At 52.8% G+C, this 20,649-nt stretch overlaps 1 protein-coding gene across 1 annotated transcript in view; it reads right to left on the reverse strand.

Annotated features, from left to right (window-relative positions):
- efcab2 (EF-hand calcium binding domain 2) overlaps positions 1–20,649 on the reverse strand; it is a 184,302-nt gene that overhangs the window by 17,048 nt on the left and 146,605 nt on the right. The window contains exon 5 of the mRNA XM_072512946.1: positions 2,104–2,146. Within this exon, the coding sequence (XP_072369047.1) occupies positions 2,104–2,146 (43 nt within the window). The remainder of the gene's footprint in view (positions 1–2,103; positions 2,147–20,649) is intronic.

Consider the following 20,649-nt stretch of genomic DNA (forward strand, 5'->3'; position numbering starts at 1 on the left):
CTCTCAGCCGGCGGAAACTCGGCGTGGAAGGGTTGTGGCCTGGCCCACGATCGGGACCCACCGATCGGCGGGCTGGCCTCTCTGGCATGGGGGCCTCCTTTCTTCCGTGCCGGCCCCTGTAGCCCTGCACCATGTTGCGTTGCGGCCGGCGCGTTGAAGGAAGCCATTGCACATGCGCGCATTGGCGCCGGTGCCACTGCGCATGCGCGGATCCTGCGGCGCCCAGTTGACGCCGGGATCAGCAGCTGGAGCGGCATGAACCGCTCCAGTGCCATGCTGGCCCACTGTAGGGGCCAGAATTGCTGATCTAGAGGCCGTGTTGACACCGTCGAGTAACGCAACGGCATTTCCGACGGCGTCAACACTTAGCCTCAGGATCACAGAATCCTGCCCACAGTGATCAGAAATCCCAAAACAGGAAAATACACTGGGTGCCATACTCCCAAAAATGTTCTAAGTGAGGTTTCCGGTGGGAAACACGGTGTGATTCCTGCCGGGTGGGGCGGAGCGATCCAGATTTCAACCCACCCACAGTTAAGTCATTTTTTGGAGGTTGGGGTGATTTGTGCTGTGAATAAGGTGTAGGGGACCTAAAGATGCTGGCAGGTCCAGCTCAAATGGCACCCCATCTGAAAGTAAAGTGACTGCCCCCCCCCCCCCCAGTGGACATTCCGACCCCCACAGACAATGGGAACACCCCAGCCCTTTAATACAGAGGGGCAACTCCCCCCCCCCCCCCCCCCACCTCTAAATGTGCCAGTCAGCCCCTCCAGTGGCTGGCATCAGTTCCCACCTCCAAATGAGCAACTCTGCTTTGGGGTCACCAAAAGCCCCGCCTCATTCAGCTTCCACCCACCCTCCCCCTTCAGGCCCCATCACCCTGACAGTTCCAACCTGGCAGTGCCCCTGGGTACCAGGGCATCTGGGGAGTACAAAGGCCTCTCACCACCCCCCCCCCCCACCCCCCACCCCGCATGGACCTCATGTCTATCCAGAGAATGCAACAGTGGCTGCAAGGCCACCCTTGGAACCTTTGGACTTTAATATCTCAGTTTGGTAGCTGCTTCTACAGCAGAAAACTACCTCCTGTGCAAACATGCTCCTCAGGCATAAGAAGTTGAAAAAATTCTCCATGCAAAAACTTAGTCAGACATAGCACCTGCTCAAAAGAGGGAACACTTCAGACTTGAAAAAGACTCTTAATGAAAAAAATGCAGTCAGACAGAGCACCTGCTCAAATGAGGGAGCACTTCAGAGTTAATGACCCGTGTTGTGCTATGAATGCAAACAAAGCTTAACCCTCCTTTGAAAGAGCTTTCAGCTGTCAATCAAGCGGCTTATAAAAGTCAAATGGAATATAAATAAGCAAGTACAAAAAGGCAAAAGCAGGCACACTGCAACAGTGAAACCACAGAGGCTTTCAAAAGTCAGTGGGGTGTGAAATGGAATGCAAACAATATACTTCAAAGCTTTTCAAGGCAACAGAGAGAAGACTGTCACCTACAACCTGACAGCTCTTTAAAATAGACATGCTGGGAGTGAGTTCAAAGCTATTCAAAACAGAGAGAAGACTAGATACGCGGCCCCTATCCTGGGGGAAATCCCTGACCTGGCCCCCTCCAGCCTAGCCTGAGCCCCCCCAAACTCCACGTCCCTTGAAGGACCCCCCTCCCTGCACCCTGGCAGAGGCTGCTTTGCCCCTGGGCACCCTGTAGGTGAGTGTGTGCAAATGATACTCACCTCCTTGCTCCCCCTCGGAGTCCATGGCACCTGGTTCCCACTGTTAAGGATTCGTAGTGATTTGCCCCTGTGTGATTTCCCACGGGGAGGCCAGGAGCATACCAAGAGGCCGCATCATTTCACTTTAATCTCACTAATGAGATTTAAATGAATGCAAATGAGCTCTGATCAGGTCTGGGCAAGATCCTGATCACGCCAGCGAGAGCGGACCGGGGCCTCGGTGCGAATCCCATTTCCGGCCTCTCCCGAAATTCTCCCGACATAGTGGGATTTGTGCGGGGCGCAACACAGCCAGAGCATCACCCCCACTATTTCAAAACAAAGCAATGGCTTTAGGACAAAGAACTTAAAATCCAACTATACCTCAAATGCTCGCAATATAACATCTTCCGGTTGGGGTCTGTACCTGTAAATCAAAATATTTTAAAAGCATGTTAAGAAAGAAAGAGCTTGAATTTTTACAGCACCTTTCACAACCTCAAGACATCCCAAATGCCTTGCAGCCAGTGAAGTACTTTTTGAAGAGTAGTCGCTATTCTAATGATGAACCATTTTAACTCAGGATATTAGTTAAATACATTACAAAAGTAAGAAGCTTTAAGGTGCCCTGGCAATTATGAGGCACACTGTGATGAGGTGTTACTTGTTTTTATGAATGAATTGGGAGAAGGAATTGTACCTAGAGATCCAAACCGATGATACTGAAACAAAGCAATGGCAAATGAAAATATCAATGCGCGCAAATTCAAAAGGACTTTGAGGAGCCTGATTAGTGGGCAGAGAAATGGCTGATCCGATTCAATACGTGAAGTGTAAGGAATTGAGATTTGAGCAGAGACAAGATTGACGTTTGGCTATGTGTTAAGAACATAAGAACTAGGAGCAGGAGTAGGCCATCTGGCCCCTCGAGCCTGCTCCGCCATTCAATGAGATCATGGCTGATCCTTTGTGGACTCAGCTCCACTTTCCGGCCCGAACACCCATAACCCTTAATCCCTTTATTCTTCAAAAAACTATCTATCTTTATCTTAAAAACATTTAATGAAGGAGTCTCTACTGCTTCACTGGGCAAGGAATGCCATAGATTCACAACCCTTTGGGTGAAGAAGTTCCTCCTAAACTCAGTCCTAAATCTACTTCCCCTTATTTTGAGGCTATGCCCCCTAGTTCTGCTTTCACCTGCCAGTGGAAACAACCTGCCCGCATCTATCCTACCTATTCCCTTCATAATTTTATATGTTTCTATAAGATCCCCCTCATCCTTCTAAATTCCAACGAGTACAGTCCCAGTCTACTCAACCTCCCCTCGTAATCCAACCTATCCAAATCCCTCTGCAGACTTCCAGTATCCTCTGCACTTTTTGCTTTACCATTCATCTTAGTGTCGTCTGCAAACTTGGACACATTGCCCTTGGTCCCGAACTCCAAATCATCTATGTAAATTGTGAACAATTGTGGGCCCAACACTGATCCCTGAGGGAGACCACTAGCTACAGATTGCCAACCAGAGAAACACCCATTAATCCCCACTCTTTGCTTTCTATTAATTAACCAATCCTCTACCATGCTACTACTTTCCCCTTAATGCCATGCATCTTTATCTTATGCAGCAACCTTTTGTGTGGCACCTTGTCAAAGGCTTTCTGGAAATCCAGATATACCACATCCATTGGCTCCCCGTTATCTACCGCACTGGTAATGTCCTCAAAAAATTCCACTAAATTAGTTAGGCACGACCTGCCCTTTATGAACCCATGCTGCGTCTGCCCAATGGGACAATTTCCATCCAGATGACTCGATATTTCTTCCTTGATGATAGATTCCAGCATCTTCCCTCCTACCGAAGTTAAGCTAACTGGCCTATAATTACCCGCTTTCTGCCTACCTCAAAAATCATCCACCGATGTCATCCCTTACTATTGCTCGGATGTCATCCTTAAATAACAGAGCTACACCACCTCCCTTACCATCCACTCTGTCCTTCCAAATAGTTTGATACCCTCGGATATTTAACTCCCAGTCGTGACCATCCTTTAACCATGTTTCAGTAATGGCCACTAATCATAGGGGTGGGGGGTGGGTGGGGGGGTGGGGGGGGGGGGGGGGGGGGGAGAGCCGGGGGGGGGGGACTGGGGTGTGGGGGGGGGCTGCAATGAGGTGAAGGCTAAGACATCTGCCCACGCCCCCGTCTGCAACTCCAGCAGGTCCGACACCCCGAGTATGGCCTCCAAGGGAGCTGTCTCCAATTCCATATGCAGAACCTTGGACATGGTGCTAAAGAAATGACCCCCAATATCTCTCCAACTTTGGCCAGGACCAGAACATGTGGACATGGTTGGCTTGGCCCCTCCCACACCGCTCACAACTATCCTCCACCCCCTCAAACAGCCAGCTCATTCTTGCCTTCGGTAAGTGCGCCCTATGCACCACCTTCACCTGAATCAACCCCAGCCTCACACACGAGGTCGACACACTGACCCTTCGCAGCACTTTGCACCATAGTCCTTCCAGCCCCATCCCAAACGCTTCCTCCCATTTAACCTTAATCCCTCCCATAGACTCCTTATCATCCGTCATAATCCTACCATAAATCGCTGAGACAACCCCACTCTCCAATCCCCCCACCGACAGCACCTCCTCCAGCAACGAGGAGGATGGCACCACCGGGAAACTCAGAAAAGTCTTTCTCATAAAATTCCGTCCTCACTATACCTAAAGCCTTCCTCACGCTGCAGCTCATACTTCACCCCCAACTCCTGTAGTTTTACGAATCTCCCCTCCAGAAACAGATCCTCCATCTCTTTCACCCCTTTCTCATTCCATCCCCGGAACGTCGCATCCATCCTCCCCGGCTCAAACCCATGATTCCCTCTTATCAGCATCACCCTCGATCCCGTCCTAAACTTGAAGTGCTGTCGGAATTGCCCCCAGAGCCTTAGGCCCAATCCCAAACTTCTCCAATACCACAAACAGATACCTCCACTCCACTCTGTCAAGCGCTTTCAAGAGGTGTGTAGCGCACAAAGACTCCGTGAGACGAATAGAGTGAAGTCGATGAGGCTTTATTAAGCGTGTCTGTTCCCCCGCAGCTCAATAGTAGACTGGCCTGCGGGGGAGGACTCTGGCTTCTTATACTCCGCCTTCAGGGCGGAGCTAGAGGTCAACGGCCAACCAGGACCCGGGATCTGTCAGCCAATGACATTAGGGCTTCCAGTCCCACATGACCCCCAATACATACTACCACATTCACCCCTTGTCAAAAATGAACCCGGCGGGGTGATGCTTCGTATGGTGGTAAGGGTTTACAGGGCTGGTCCTGGGAGGAAAAAACATTCACATGGCAATACAGTATTGTACAATTTTGTCCTGTTTCAACTATTTACAGAGGGTATAGGGAGAAAAGCAAAATGTTCTTGTGAAAAGTCCATATTTTGATTTAGATCGACGCCACGAGTCGGTCGGGCGGTCTGGTCGTCCGTGTTGATCGCCTCGGCCCCGGTGGTGGTGGTGGTGCTTGTATCGGTGTTGTCGTCTCCGGGAGCCTTACGGTTTCAGCTTGGGCTTTATTCTTGGTCGGGCCTGAGGGGAGGGGAACCGATCCTCCTGGGAAGTGGGCGGTCGCGGGGTGCGGCGGTGGCAGGAAGGGGGGGGGTTGGGTGAATGGTGTCGGGGGGGTGTGTGTGTTGCCGGCGGGCGCCAGATCCCGCAGGGAGACCGTGTCCTGTCGGCCATCGGGGTACTCCACATAAGCGTACTGCGGGTTCGCGTGGAGGAGGTGAACCCTTTCGACCAACGGGTCCGCCTTATGTGCCCGCACATGCTTTCGGAGCAAGATGGGTCCTGGGGCCGCCAGCCAGGTCGGCAGCGACGTTCCAGAGGAGGACCTCCTAGGGAAGACAAGGAGACGCTCACGAGGCGTTTGATTAGTGCTCGTACATAATAACGACCGGATGGAGTGGAGAGCGTCCGGGAGGACCTCCTGCCACCGTGAAACTGGGAGGTCCCTGGACCGTAGGGCTAGTAGGACGGCCTTCCAGACCGTGCCGTTCTCCCTCTCTACTTGCCCGTTCCCCCGGGGGTTGTAGCTGGTCGTCCTGCTTGAGGCTATGCCCTTACTGAGCAGGAACTGGCGCAGCTCGTCACTCATGAAAGAGGACCCCCTGTCGCTATGGACATATGCGGGGTAACCGAACAGTGTGAAGATGTTGTTCAGGGCTTTAATGACTGTGGCCGCGGTCATGTCAGAGCAGGGAATGGCAAAAGGGAAGCGGGAGTATTCGTCCACCACATTAAGAAAATATGCGTTGCGGTCGGTGGAGGGGAGGGGCCCTTTGAAATCGAGACTGAGATGTTCAAAGGGGCGGGAAGCCTTAATCAGGTGCGCTCCATCCGGCCTGAAAAAATGCGGTTTGCATTCCGCGCAGATGTGGCAGTCCCTTGTGACTGTACGGACCTCCTCTAAAGAGTATGGGAGATTGCGGGACTTGATGAAGTGGAAAAACCGAGTGACCCCTGGGTGGCAGAGGTCCTCGTGGAGGGTTTGGAGGTGGTTAATTTGTGCGTTGGCACATGTGCCGCGGGATAGGGCATCGGACGGCTCGTTCAGCTTTCCGGGACGATACAAAATCTCATAGTTGAAGGTGGAGAGCTCGATCCTCCACCTTAAGATCTTGTCGTTTTTGATTTTGCCCCGCTGTGCATTATCGAACATGAAGGCTACCGACCGTTGGTCCGTGAGGAGAGTGAATCTCCTGCCGGCCAGGTAATGCCTCCAATGTCGCACAGCTTCCACTATGGCTTGAGCTTCCTTTTCCACTGAGGAGTGGCGGATTTCTGAGGCGTGGAGGGTCCGGGAGAAAAAGGCCACGGGTCTGCCCGCTTGGTTAAGGGTGGCCGCTAGAGCTACGTCGGAGGCGTCGCTCTCGACCTGGAAGGGGAGGGACTCGTCGATGGCGCGCATCGTGGCCTTTGCGATATCCGCTTTGATGCGGCTGAAGGCCTGGCAAGCCTCTGTCGACAGAGGGAAGGTCGTGGTCTGTATTAGGGGACGGGCCTGGTCTGCGTACTGGGGGACCCACTGGGCGTAGTACGAAAGGAACCCCAGGCAGCGTTTCAGGGCTTTTGGGCAGTGCGGGAGGGGAAATTCGTTCGGGGTCGGGGCCTATTATCCCATTGCGCACTACGTAGCCCAGAATGGCTAGCCGATTGGTGCTAAAAATGCACTTGTCCTCGTTGTACGTGAGGTTCAAGGCTTTGGCGGTCTGGAGGAATTTTTGGAGGTTGGCGCCGTGGTCCTGCTGGTCGTGGCCGCAGGTGGTTACATTGTCGAGATACGGGAACGTGGCCCGCAACCCATGTTGATCAACCATTCGGTCCATCTCCCGTTGGAAGACCGAGACCCCGTTTGTGACGCCAAAAGGGACCCTTAGGAAATGGTATAATCGCCCGTCTGCCTCGAAGGCTGTGTACTTGCGGTCACTTGGGCGGATGGGGAGCTGATGGTAGGCGGACTTGAGGTCCACGGTGGAGAAGACTTTATATTGGGCAATCCGATTGACCATGTCGGATATGCGGGGGAGAGGGTACGCGTCTAGTTGTGTGTACCTGTTGATGGTCTGGCTATAGTCTATGACCATCCTTTGTTTCTCCCCTGTCTTCACTACTACCACCTGCGCTCTCCAGGGACTATTGCTGGCCTGGATTATGCCCTCCTTTAGTAGCCGCTGGACTTCGGACCGAATGAAGGTCCGGTCCTGGGCGCTGTACCGTCTGCTCCTAGTGGCGACGGGTTTGCAATCCGGGGTGAGGTTCGCAAACAAGGACGGGGGTTGCACCTTGAGGGTTGCGAGGCCGCAGATAGTGAGTGGGGGTATTGGGCCGCCGAATTTGAACGTAAGGCTCTGTAGATTGCATTGGAAATCTAATCCCAGCAAAGTGGGGGCACAGAGTTGGGGAAGGACGTTTAGTTTGTAGTTTTTGAACTCCCTCCCCTGCACCGTTAGGGTAACTATGCAGAATCCTTGGATCTGTACGGAGTGGGATCCTGCAGCTAGGGAAATCTTTTGTGCACTGGGATAGGTGGTCAAGGAACAGCGTCTTACCGTGTCGGGGTGGATAAAGCTCTCCGTGCTCCCGGAGTCGACTAGGCATGGCGTCTCGTGGCCGTTTATTAGCACCGTTGTCGTCGTCGTCTGGAGTGTCCGGGGCCGAGCTTGATCGAGCGTAATTGAAGCGAGACGTGGTTATAGTAGTGGGGTGGGGTCCGTTGTTGCCGTCCAAGATGGCGTCGGGGATGGACAAAATGGCCACCCCCATACATCGCACGTGGCTGGTGAGTCACAAGATGGTGACGGGGTGGACAAAATGGCCGCCCCCACGCGTCGTAACGCCTGGGGCGGTCCAAGATGGCGGCGCCCTTCCTCCCCTCGTGGTGGCCGGGACCCAAAATGGCGGCGTCTGCGGGTCGCACATGGGGCGCTGAGGGGGCTGGGGAGCGCTAGGACCGCGCGGAGCTCCCTCACGGGGACAGCGGTGGTCGGGACCCAAGTTGGTGGCGCCGGCGGGTCAGACGTGGGGCGCGGGGTGGGGGTTAGGGGGGCGTTAGGGACGCGCAAAACTCCCTCTTCTCCGTGGAGAGTGGTGGCCGGGACCCAAAGCGGTAGCGCCGCGGGTCATACATGGGGTACGGGGAGGGGGGTTGGGGAGCGTAAGCGGTGTGCAGGGCTCCCTGTTCCCCCGGGACCGCGGTGGTCGGGACCCAGAGCGGCTGCGCCTGCGGGTCGTAATTGGCGTGCTGGGGGGGTTGGGGCGCGTAAACGGCTTGCAGAGCTCCCTGTTCTCCCGGGACAGCGGCGACCTCGCGGGACCGGCACACGACCGCGTAATGGTCCTTTTTCCCGCAGCTCTTGCAGATAGCTGCGCGGGCCGGGCAGCGCTGCCGGGGGTGTTTCGCCTGGCCGCAGAAATAACAGCGGGCGCCCCCGTGCGACTTGGCGTTGGGACCGCGCAAGCCTGTGGGGTGTCCGGGGGGGGGGGGTGGGTTTGTCGCGACGGGTACGTACGGAGCCCAATGGGCTGCCACGCGGTCGGGGCCGTAGGCGCGGGTATTACGCGCGGCCACGTCTAGGGAGGCTGCTAGGGCCCGGGCCTCTGAGAGTCCTAGCGACTCTCTTTCTAGAAGTCTTTGGCGGATTTGGGAGGAATTCATACCTGCCACAAAAGCATCGCGCATTAACATGTCCGTGTGTTCATTTGCGTTCACCGAAGGGCAGCTGCAGGCTCGTCCCAAAATCAGCAGCGCGGCGTAGAATTCGTCCATCGATTCTCCGGGACCTTGCCGTCTCGTCGCGAGCTGGTAGCGAGCGTAGATTTGGTTAACTGGGCGGACATAGAGACTTTTCAGTGCTGCGAACGCCGTCTGGAAATCCTCCGCGCCTTCGATGAGGGAGAAAATCTCCGTGCTCACCCTCGAGTGCAGGACCTGTAGTTTTTGGTCTTCTGTGACCCGGCCGGTGGCCGTTCTGAGGTAGGCCTCGAAACAAGTCTGCCAGTGCTTGAAGGCTGCTGCCGCGTTCACTGCGTGGGGGCTGATCCTCAGGTATTCCGGGATGATCCTGAGCTCCATAGTCCTTTTTAGGCACGCTTAATAAATTGTAGCGCACAAAGACTCCGTGAGACGAATAGAGTGAAGTTGATGAGGCTTTATTAAGCGTGTCTGTTCCCCCGCAGCTCAATAGTAGACTGGCCTGCGGGGGAGGACTCCGGCTTCTTATACTCCGTCTTCAGGGCGGAGCTAGAGGTTAACGGCCAACCAGGACCCGGGATCTGTCAGCCAATGACATTAGGGCTTCCAGTCCCACATGACCCCCAATACATACTACCACAAGGTGCTGGCGGCATCACACATCACCACCACCTCTCATTCTCTCCCCTCTGCCAGAGAAAGCACTATATTCGCAGCCGCCACACATTCGACAACAGCTGCCTGCCCTTGACGAACCCAGTCTGATCCTCCCCCACCACCTTTGGAAGACATCCCTCCAGCCTCACCATCAACACCGCCGCCAATATCTAGGCATCCACATTCAGTAGAGAAATGGGCCTATACAACCCACACTCCACCAGGTCCTTATCCATTTTCAGTAACAATGAAATAGATGCTTGCCTCACAGTCTCAGGCAACCCCTCCCTTCACCATTGCATCCTCAAACATTTCCACCATCAGCGGCACCAACCTGTCCTTAAATGTTTCATAAACCTCCACCGGGAACCCATCCAGCCCCGGCGCCTTACCTGACTGCATCTTTCAGACCACTGCCTTCACCTCCTCCACCCCTAATGGTTTCTATAACCCAGCCCTTTCCACCTCTCCCATCTCTGCCACTCCAGTCCCTCCAAAAACTCCCTCATCCCCGACTCATCCTCTGGCAGCTCGAATTTATATAACGCTCTATAAATGTCCTCAAAAACTCTTTTCAGGTGCTCCGGAGGCACCACCCCCTTCCTGCCCCACCTCCCTCGCTGACTGCCGATGGGGCTGGCCCACCAACAATCGACTGGCCTTCTCGCCATACTCATACACAACCCCAAGACTTACCTCAACTGCCGAACCGCCCTGCCCGTATACAGAAGGTCACATTTCTCCTGCAACTCCTTCCTCCTCATCAACAGCCCTGGTTCCAGATCCTCCCCATATCTTCCATCCACCTCAAAAATCTCCTCTAACTGCTGTTGCTGCTCCTCCCGTTCCTCCCTATCCACCTTCGCCTTAAATGCGATGACCTCCCCCTCACTATTGCCTTCAATGCTTCCCACACCACCGATGAAGAGACCTTTCCATTTCGATTAAACTCCACACATTCCTCCATCACCCTCCCTGTCTTTTGTTTTGTCTTTTTTTATAAATTTAGAGTATCCAATTCTTTTTTTTCCAATTAAGGGGTAATTTCGCATGGCCAATTCACCTACCTTGCACATCTTTTTGGGCAAGACTCACACAGACACGGGGAAAATGTGCAAACTCCACACAGGCGGTGACCCGGAGCCGGGATCAAACCCAGGTCCTCAGCGCTGTGAGGCAGCAGTGCTAACAACTGTGCCACCTTGCCGCCCTCACCCTCCCCACCTTGATGCCAAAGTTTGGGCCCGTTAACAAGCCAACATCCAGCCTCCACGCCGGTGTCCCTTTTGCAAGACCACATCCACCCAGTGTGGCGCATGATTCGATATCACGATCCCCGAGCACTCTGCCACCTCCTTCCATACCACAAAAATGTCGATCCTCGAATACACCTTGTGTATTGAGGAGAAAAACGCAAAATCCTCCACGGATCCACCCCTCCCATCTCCTTCTTAACCCCCCTAACAGCTATGCCCCACGCCCCTCCCGAAGGGGGCCAGCGAGCATGGCCGCGACCTATCCATCCTCGGGTCCACACCATATTCAGGCTGCTAACTTCCTCCTCACAAACCAACCCCTCGTTCCCAGTTCGTGGCATACATGAAGACACACCAACAAACCCCCCTACAGCACACCCATCACTATCATGTACCTGCCCCCTTGAGCTGCCACCATCTTCTCCATTTGGAACCTCACCTGCTTTCCCACCAGTATAGCCACCCCCTGCCCCTATTATCAAAGCCAGAATGGAACACCTGGCTCACGCAGCCCTTGCTCGGCCTCATATGATCCTTTACTCTCAGGTGGGCCTCTCTAACAGCACCACGTCCGCTTTCAGGCTCTTCAGATGCGAGAAAACTCATGCTCACTTCACCCGTCCCCCCAATCCTCATACGTTCCATGCCACCACTCGTAGGCAGGACCCTGCCCCGGCCCTAGTTACTGTTCCCCCCCCCCCACTTTCCAGCATCCCCTCCGCCACTTCCTCTTGAGACAAATCCTCACCCAGTATCGGCCCCATCCACCCCCCCATTCACACCTCCCAGGCCCATCGAAATCGGCCTGTCCAGGTTCCAACAGCCGTGGCCCCTCCCCCCAACTCACTCCCATTCACTAGTCAACATAGCATTTGCTAGCGCGATGGCCCCTGCCAAATGCTCCTCCCCCACATCAAAAACAAAACCACACCAACCCCAATGCCCCCCTTACCTCTCCAATCCGCATTACGTCCAATAAAACCCAAAACAAAGTTATCCATAACACCCATACAAGAAAAAGTACGAAATTCAGAAAAAACAAAGAAAAAACTCAAGCCAAAAACCATCAGAAGTCCAACTTCAGTTCAATCCCAGGCCTTCTGCCTTCACAAACGCCTCCGCCTCAAAATAATAGTCTCTGCCGTTGTACATGACCCACATTGCGCTTGTACAATGCTGCCTTAGCCCGTCCAAAGGCCGCTCGCCTTCTTGCCAACTCTGTCGTCAAGTCCAGGTATACCCTTGTCTTCCCACTCCACCTCACGCCTCTGCTTCGCCCACATCAGCAGTCTCTCCTTCATCGGGAAATTATGAAAACAGACGATCACCGGCCTCAGTGGTTCATTCATCCTTGTTTCCGGCCGGAGCGACCAGTGGGCCCTGTCCAACTCATACTGGGAGGGCGCCTCTCCCTCCCCCATCAGCTTCACTATCATATTGGTGTGGTAGTCACCACTGATGTATGTACTGTATATATAGGATGTTGATATAGGTGCTTTACAGTAAGGCCCCTGTTCGACAGGTACGGGGGTAGATCCCTGCCTGCTGGCTCAGCCAGTAGGCGGAGTATAAATATGTGTGCTTCCTGTACAGCAGCCATTTCGTCAGCTGCTGTAGGAGGCCACACATCTCAGTGTAATAAAGCCTCGATTACATCCTACTCTCGTCTTTGTGTAATTGATCGTGCATCAATTTATTACACTGAGTTTTCAGAAGACGGATCTCCGCATCAAGCCGGATCGCCTGCAGCTGCATCCGCAAGCAGACAACGTCAAAAAGGACTTTGAACATTGGCTAGCCTGTTTTGAAGCGGACATCGGGTCTGCGCCAGACGAAATTCCAGAAGCACAGAAGCTCCAGATCCTTTACACGCGGCTGAGCTCCCAACGTCTTTCCACTTGTACAGGACGCGCCGATCTACGCAGAGGCCATGGCGCTACTGAAGGAAAACTACGCTCAGCGGACTAACACACTCTACGCCAGGCACCTCCTCTCCACGCGGCGTCAACTTCCTGGTGAGTCGGTGGAAGATTTCTGGCGCACCCTGCTCTTCCGAGTTAGAGACTGTGACTGTCAGGCTGTTTCGGCCACGGAACACTCGGATTTGCTAATGAGAGAAGCATTTGTTACAAGCATAGGGTCTGACTACATCCGCCAGCGACTCTTAGAGGGGGCCATGCTCGACCTCGCGGCGACCAAAAAACTAGCGCTTTCACTTACGGTCGCATCACGCAACTTTCAGGCATATGCCCCCGACCATGCATCGTGGACTCCGCAGACGGCCTCCCCATCGTGCACCCCATCAGCGACAGCCCTCAGCCAATCCCACGCCTGTGCCACGCGGCAGCCAACCAACCCTGGGGGGCCCAAATGCTACTTCTGTGGGCAGTCAAAACACCCCCAACAGCGCTGCCCGGCGCGGAGCGCCCTCTGCAAGGCCTGTGTTAAGAAGAGACATTTTGCTGCAGTGTGCCAGGCCCGCTCAATCGCCGCTATTGTCCCGGCACCCCCCATGTGCAGCCAGTGGGCGCCGCAATCTTCCCCTCCGAGGATCACGTGCGGCCAGTGGACGCCGCCATCTTGCTCGACTTGCAACACGTGCGGCCCGTGGGCGCCGCCATCTTGGTCCTCCCAGGACCAAAGGGCGCCGCCGTCTTGCTTTCCCCACGTCACGTGCGGCCTGTGGGCGCCGCCATCTTACCCGACTCAGGACCCATGCCCATCGGGCACCTCATCCGGCCGCTCATCGCCTGCAACCGCCAATGACCAGCCGCGTCTCGCCTCGGTCACGATTGACCAGTCTCGACCACACAACCTCGCGACTGCTTCAACTAAAGTGAAGGTCAACGGGCACGAGATCTCCTGCCTGCTGGACTCCGGGAGCACTGAGAGCTTCATTCACCCTGATATGGTAAGGCGCTGCTCCCTCGCGGTACACCCCGCTAACCAGAGAATCTCCCTGGCCTCCAGGTCCCACTCTGTGGCGATCCGGGGGTACTGCATCGCCACTCTCACTGTCCAGGGCATGGAGTTCAGCAGCTTCCGCCTCTACGTCCTCCCCAACCTCTGCGCTGCCTTGCAACTCGGCCTGGACTTCCAGTGCAACCTCCAGAGCCTAACCCTGAAATTCAGCGGGCCCCTACCATCCCTTACTGTGTGCGGCCTCGCGACCCTTAAGGTCGACCCACCTTCCCTTTTTGCAAACCTAACCCCAGATTGCAAACCCGTCGCCACCAGGAGCAGATGGTACAGCGCCCAGGACAGGGCTTCATCAGGTCTGAAGTCCAGCGGCTGCTTCAGGAAGGCATCATCGAGGCCAGCAACAGCCCCTGGAGAGCCCAAGTGTTATGGTCAAAACTGGGGAGAAAAACAGGATGGTCATTGACTATAGTCAGACCATCAATCGGTACACGCAGCTCGACGCGTACCCCCTCCCACGCATATCTGATATGGTCAATCAGATTGCACAGTACCGGGTATTCTCGATAGTCGACCTGAAATCTGCCTACCACCAGCTCCCCATCCGCAAGGCGGACCGCCCATACACTGCTTTCGAGGCAGACGGCCGCCTTTACCACTTTCTTAGGGTTCCCTTCGGTGTCACCAACGGGGTCTCAGTCTTCCAACGGGAGATGGACCGAATGGTTGTCCGGTACGGTGTAGCCACGTAAAATGGCTGCGTTCCGATTAATCTGGCCAAAACCCAGTTTAAAATGGCTAACCCGAAAGACTGCTGGGAAAAGCAGCAAAGAAGACACAAGCAGGCAGCTGCAGACAGTATTGCATATTCGGCTCTGGGAAGTTAGCCCAGATCGATACTCAGGGCTATCAACAGCCCATCAACCCAGGTATTCGCAGTTGCATTCAGCCCATCTATTCAGACATCCACAGTTAAATCGGTTATCCCCGGGAACAATTGCAACATATTAGCAATTGAATACCGGGCCAGACCTGTCGGCGCCTGCAGTGGCCGAAACAAAGACAGGTGAGCGACCACCCCCCCGATCGAGGAATCGCCTCACCATTGGACACATCGACCCCAGAGATTGGGGACAGATCCAATCACTTGGGACTCAGGGTCAAGGGCCGCCCCGGGAGGCGGGAAGCCCCTGGGCCCTATAAAAGTGGGGGTCCAAGTTCAGATCTCTCTCTCTCTCCTCTTCGCCTGCTCGAGACCTTCGCAAGAACAGCAACCGGCAACAGTAAGTTTGAATCCAGCGATCGCTATCCGGTAGAGACACCTAGCCACCGACCTGTAGCAGGCTTCTGAACCCCGCGGGCCAGATCTGATTGGACAAGCCATTTGTTTCCCTGACCTGGTGGGCTCTTCTTAAGTTAAGTATTGGCCAGTGGTGATAGGTTTACTATATAGAAAGTAGTATTAGATTAATATTGCTTGTTGTATATAATAAATGACCGTTGTTTTAATCCTTACTAAGCGGTGTGCTGTATTGTTAATCATAACAAACAACAAAGAACAAAGAAATGTACAGCACAGGAACAGGCACTTCGGCCCTCCAAGCCCGCGCCGACCATACTGCCCGACTAAACTACAATCTTCTACACTTCCTGGGTCCGTATCCTTCTATTCCCATCCTATTCATATATTTGTCAAGATGCCCCTTAAATGTCCCTATCGTCCCTGCTTCCACTACCTCCTCCGGTAGCGAGTTCCAGGCACCCACTACCCTCTGCGTAAAAAACTTGCCTCGTACATCTACTCTAAACCTTGCCCCTCTCACCTTAAACCTATGCCCCCTAGTAATTGACCCCTCTACCCTGGGGAAAAGCCTCTGACTATCCACTCTGTCTATGCCCCTCATAATTTTGTAGACCTCTATCAGGTCGCCCCTCAACCTCCTTCGTTCCAGAGAGAACAGACCGAGTTTATTCAATCGCTCCTCATAGCTTATGCCCTCCATACCAGGCAACATTCTGGTAAATCTCTTCTGCACCCTCTCTAAAGCCTCCACATCCTTCTGGTAGTGTGGCGACCAGAATTGAACACTATACTCCAAGTGTGGCCTAACTAAGGTTCTATACAGCTGCAACATGACTTGCCAATTCTTATACTCAATGCCCCGTCCAATGAAGGCAAGCATGCCGTATGCCTTCTTGACTACCTTCTCCACCTGTGTTGCCCCTTTCAATGACCTGTGGACCTGTACTCCTAGATCTCTTTGACTTTCAATACTCTTGAGGGTTCGACCATTCACTGTATAATCCCTACCTGCATTAGCCCTTCCAAAATGCATTACCTCACATTTGTCCGGATTAAACTCCATCTGCCATCTCTCCGCCCAAGTCTCCAGACAATCTAAATCCTGCTGTATCCTCAGACAGTCCTCATCGCTATCCGCAATTCCACCAACCTTTGTGTCATCTGCAAACTTACTAATCAGACCAGTTACATTTTCCTCCAAATCATTTATATATACTACAAACAGCAAAGGTCCCAGCACTGATCCCTGTGGAACACCACTGGTCACAGCCCTCCAATTAGAAAAGCATCCCTCCATTGCTACCCTCTGCCTTCTATGGCCTAGCCAGTTCTGAATCCACCTTGCCAGCTCACCCCTGATCCCGTGTGACTTCACCTTTTGTACTAGTCTACCATGAGGGACCTTGTCAAAGGCCTTACTGAAGTCCATGTAGACAACATCCACTGCCCTACCTGCATCAATCATCTTAGTGACCTCCTCGAAAAACTCTATCAAGTTAGTGAGACACGACCTCCCCTTCACAAAACCGTGCTGCCTCTCACTAATACGTCCATTTGCTTCCAAATGGGAGTAGATCCTGTCTCGAAGAATTCTCTCCAGTAATTTCCCTACCACTGAAGTAAGGCTCACCGGCCTGTAGTTCCCGGGATTATCCTTGCTACCCTTCTTAAACAGAGGAACAACATTGGCTATTCTCCAGTCCTCCGGGACATCCCCTGAAGACAGCGAGGATCCAAAGATTTCTGTCAAGGCCTCAGCAATTTCCTCTCCAGCCTCCTTCAGTATTCTGGGGTAGATCCCATCAGGCCCTGGGGACTTATCTACCTTAATATTTTTTAAGACACCCAACACCTCGTCTTTTTGGATCACAATGTGACCCAGGCTATCTACACCCCCTTCTCCAGACTCAACATCTACCAATTCCTTCTCTTTGGTGAATACTGATGCAAAGTATTCATTTAGTACCTCGCCCATTTCCTCTGGCTCCACACATAGATTCCCTTGCCTATCCTTCAGTGGGCCAACCCTTTCCCTGGCTACCCTCTTGCTTTTTATGTACGTGTAAAAAGCCTTGGGATTTTCCTTAACCCTATTTGCCAATGACTTTTCATGACCCCTTCTAGCCCTCCTGACTCCTTGCTTAAGTTCCTTCCTACTTTCCTTATATGCCACACAGGCTTCGTCTGTTCCCAGCCTTTTAGCCCTGACAAATGCCTCCTTTTTCTTTTTGACGAGGCCTACAATATCACTCGTCATCCAAGGTTCCCGAAAATTGCCGTATTTATCTTTCTTCCTCACAGGAACATGCCTGTCCTGTATTCCTTTCAACTGACACTTGAAAGCCTCCCACATGTCAGATGTTGATTTGCCCTCAAACATCCGCCCCCAATCTATGTTCTTCAGTTCCCGCCTAATATTGTCATAATTAGCCTTCCCCCAATTTAGCACATTCATCCTCGGACCACTCTTATCCTTGTCCACCAGTACTTTAAAACTTACTGAATTGTGGTCACTGTTACCGAAATGCTCCCCTACTGAAACATCTACCACCTGGCCGGGCTCATTCCCCAATACCAGGTCCAGTACCGCCCCTTCCCTAGTTGGACTGTTTACATATTGTTTTAAGAAGCCCTCCTGGATGCTCCTTACAAACTCCGCCCCGTCTAAGCCCCTGGCACTAAGTGAGTCCCAGTCAATATTGGGGAAGTTGAAGTCTCCCATCACCACAACCCTGTTGTTTTTACTCTTTTCCAAAATCTGTCTACCTATCTGCTCCTCTATCTCCCGCTGGCTGTTGGGAGGCCTGTAGTATACCCCCAACATTGTGACTGCACCCTTCTTATTCCTGATCTCTACCCATATAGCCTCACTGCCCTCTGAGGTGTCCTCTCGCAGTATAGCTGTGATATTCTCCCGAACAAGTAGCGCAACTCCGCCTCCCCTTTTACATCCCCCTCTATCCCGCCTGAAACATCTAAATCCTGGAACGTTTAGCTGCCAATCCTGCCCTTCCCTCAACCAGGTCTCTGTAATGGCAATAACATCATAGTTCCAAGTAGTAATCCAAGCTCTAAGTTCATCTGCCTTACCCGTAATGCTCCTTGCATTAAAACATATGCACTTCAGGCCACCAGACCCGCTGTGTTCAGCAACTTTTCCCCGTCTGCTCTGCCTCAGAGCCACACTGTCCCTATTCCCTAGTTCTCCCTCAATGCTCTCACCTTCTGACCTATTGCTCCCGTACCCACCCCCCTGCCATACTAGTTTAAACCCTCCCGTGTGACACTAGCAAACCTCGCGGCCAGGATATTTATGCCTCTCCGGTTTAGATGCAACCCGTCCATCTTATACAGGTCACACCTGCCCCGGAAGAGCTCCCAGTGGTCCAGAAAACGGAAACCCTCCCTCCTACACCAGCTGTTTAGCCACGTGTTTGTCTGCTCTATCTTCCTATTTCTAGCCTCACTGGCACGTGGCACAGGGAGTAATCCCGAGATTACAACCCTCGAGGTCCTGTCCTTTAACTTTCTGCCAAGCTCCCTGAACTCCTGCTGCAGGACCTCATGCCCCTTCCTGCCTATGTCGTTAGTACCAATATGTACAACGACCTCTGCCTGTTTGCCCTCCCCCTTCAGGATTCCCTCTACCCGTTCGGAGACATCCTGGACCCTGGCACCAGGGAGGCAACATACCATCCTGGAGTCTCTTTCACGTCCACAGAAGCGCCTATCTGTGCCCCTGACTATAGAGTCCCCTATTACTATTACTCTTCTGCGCTTTGACCCTCCCTTCTGAACATCAGAGCCAGCCGTGGTGCCACTGCTCTGGCTGCTGCTGTTTTCCCCTGATAGGCTATCCCCCCCGACAGTATCCAAAGGGGTATATCTGTTCGAGAGGGGGACAACCACAGGGGATTCCTGCACTGACTGCCTGCCCTTTCTGGTGGTCACCCATTTCTCTGCCTGCACCTTGGGTGTGACCACATTTACATAACTGCGATCTATGACGCTTTCCGCCACCTGCATGCTCCTAAGTGCATCCAATTGCTGCTCCAACCGAACCATGCGGTCTGTGAGGAGCTCCAGTTGGGTGCACTTTCTGCAGATGAAGCCACCCGGGACGCTGGAAGCCTCCCGGACCTGCCACATCTCACAGTCAGAGCACAGCACCCCTCTAACTGACATTGCGTCAATTAATTAAAATTAAAATTTGTCTCTTTTTTTTTTTTAAATCCTTTTTTTTTTAAATTGCAAAGTTACTGTCAACTATCTGTTTCCTAGCACTAGATTTCTAATAGAAATGCGATAGCTAACTATAATACTCTCCGATCTCTGGCTTAGATATCCTCTAAATTATAATTAAGTTATTATGTTTAATTAGTTCCCAAATACTCAAATATTTTTTAAATTTAGGTTAGAATCCCAACCAGCCACTCAGGTCACAGCTTTTCTGTGATGTCGCTTCAATTTCCCCCCCGACACACACAATTTGAAAAAAGGTATAAAAGTAAAAATCACTTACTTGCCTTCTGAGATGTTCTCAGGTTCTCTCGCTGACAGAGACTGCTCCTCCACCACCAATCCTTGACCTGCACAATGCTAATAATATAATATGGCACTTACCTTACACCAATGGGTCTTATTATTAGGTTAGAGGAGGAGGGCGGGTGGGAGACACTACACGTGTAGTGTCTCGGGTTTCCTCTCCACCAGAATTTATTGGTTGGGGGGGGGGGGGGCACTTGCCAGAGGTAGAACTTCCGGTTCCCGCCTTATATAAAAACAAATAAAACTGAAAAGAAGAACAGACACGGGACCAGGCAAGGCTTTTTAAACTAACTACTCACCTCCCAGAAGGCCCCTGCGCACCGCTGCCGCCGCTAACCTGAACTTGAACCACGTGGCGGTATCATAAAGATGCCTGGCGACTCATGAGCAAAGGTGACGTAAACAGAGCAAATAGACTAAGGTTAAAAAGAGCAACATAATTGGCGACATCCTGACGGGACCCGACTTAGAAGTGGAAAACCACTCTGGGAGAACCCCAACATTTTGAATTAGAATCCAATCGAAAAAAAAAACACAAGTGTTCAAGCGGTTCTGGTTAATAATTCACAATTCGGAAGTGTGTGTATGCATGCGTAACTAACAGGGTTATAAGGCAAAACTGATAGATTTTTTGTTGCGTCAAAACTATCGGCAGTTGGTATTTTGGAAATTAGCGCAAGCCGTACCCGCATCTACCACACCACCTTAGCCCCCTGTTCCAAATTCGAACATAACGAGCAGATAAGAGAGAGCCATGCAGGCAATGCAAGCGATGCAGCGCCTCATGAACCCCGAAGATTTTGCTGTCGCACCAGTCAGCAGCGTAGGAGCGGGACAGTGTCCCGTTTGGGAAGTGGAAATCCGCAAATTTCTGCAGGGCAAAGGATGGCCCATGTGGAAGGATTTTTGCAATAACGACGACTCAGGTCCTGGAAGTATAGGGCATACTTGGTGGGAGAACCTGAGTGAGATCCACAAAATGA

Source organism: Scyliorhinus torazame, chromosome 1 (genome assembly GCF_047496885.1).
Source record: "Scyliorhinus torazame isolate Kashiwa2021f chromosome 1, sScyTor2.1, whole genome shotgun sequence".
In the NCBI taxonomy this organism is placed as follows: domain Eukaryota; kingdom Metazoa; phylum Chordata; class Chondrichthyes; order Carcharhiniformes; family Scyliorhinidae; genus Scyliorhinus; species Scyliorhinus torazame.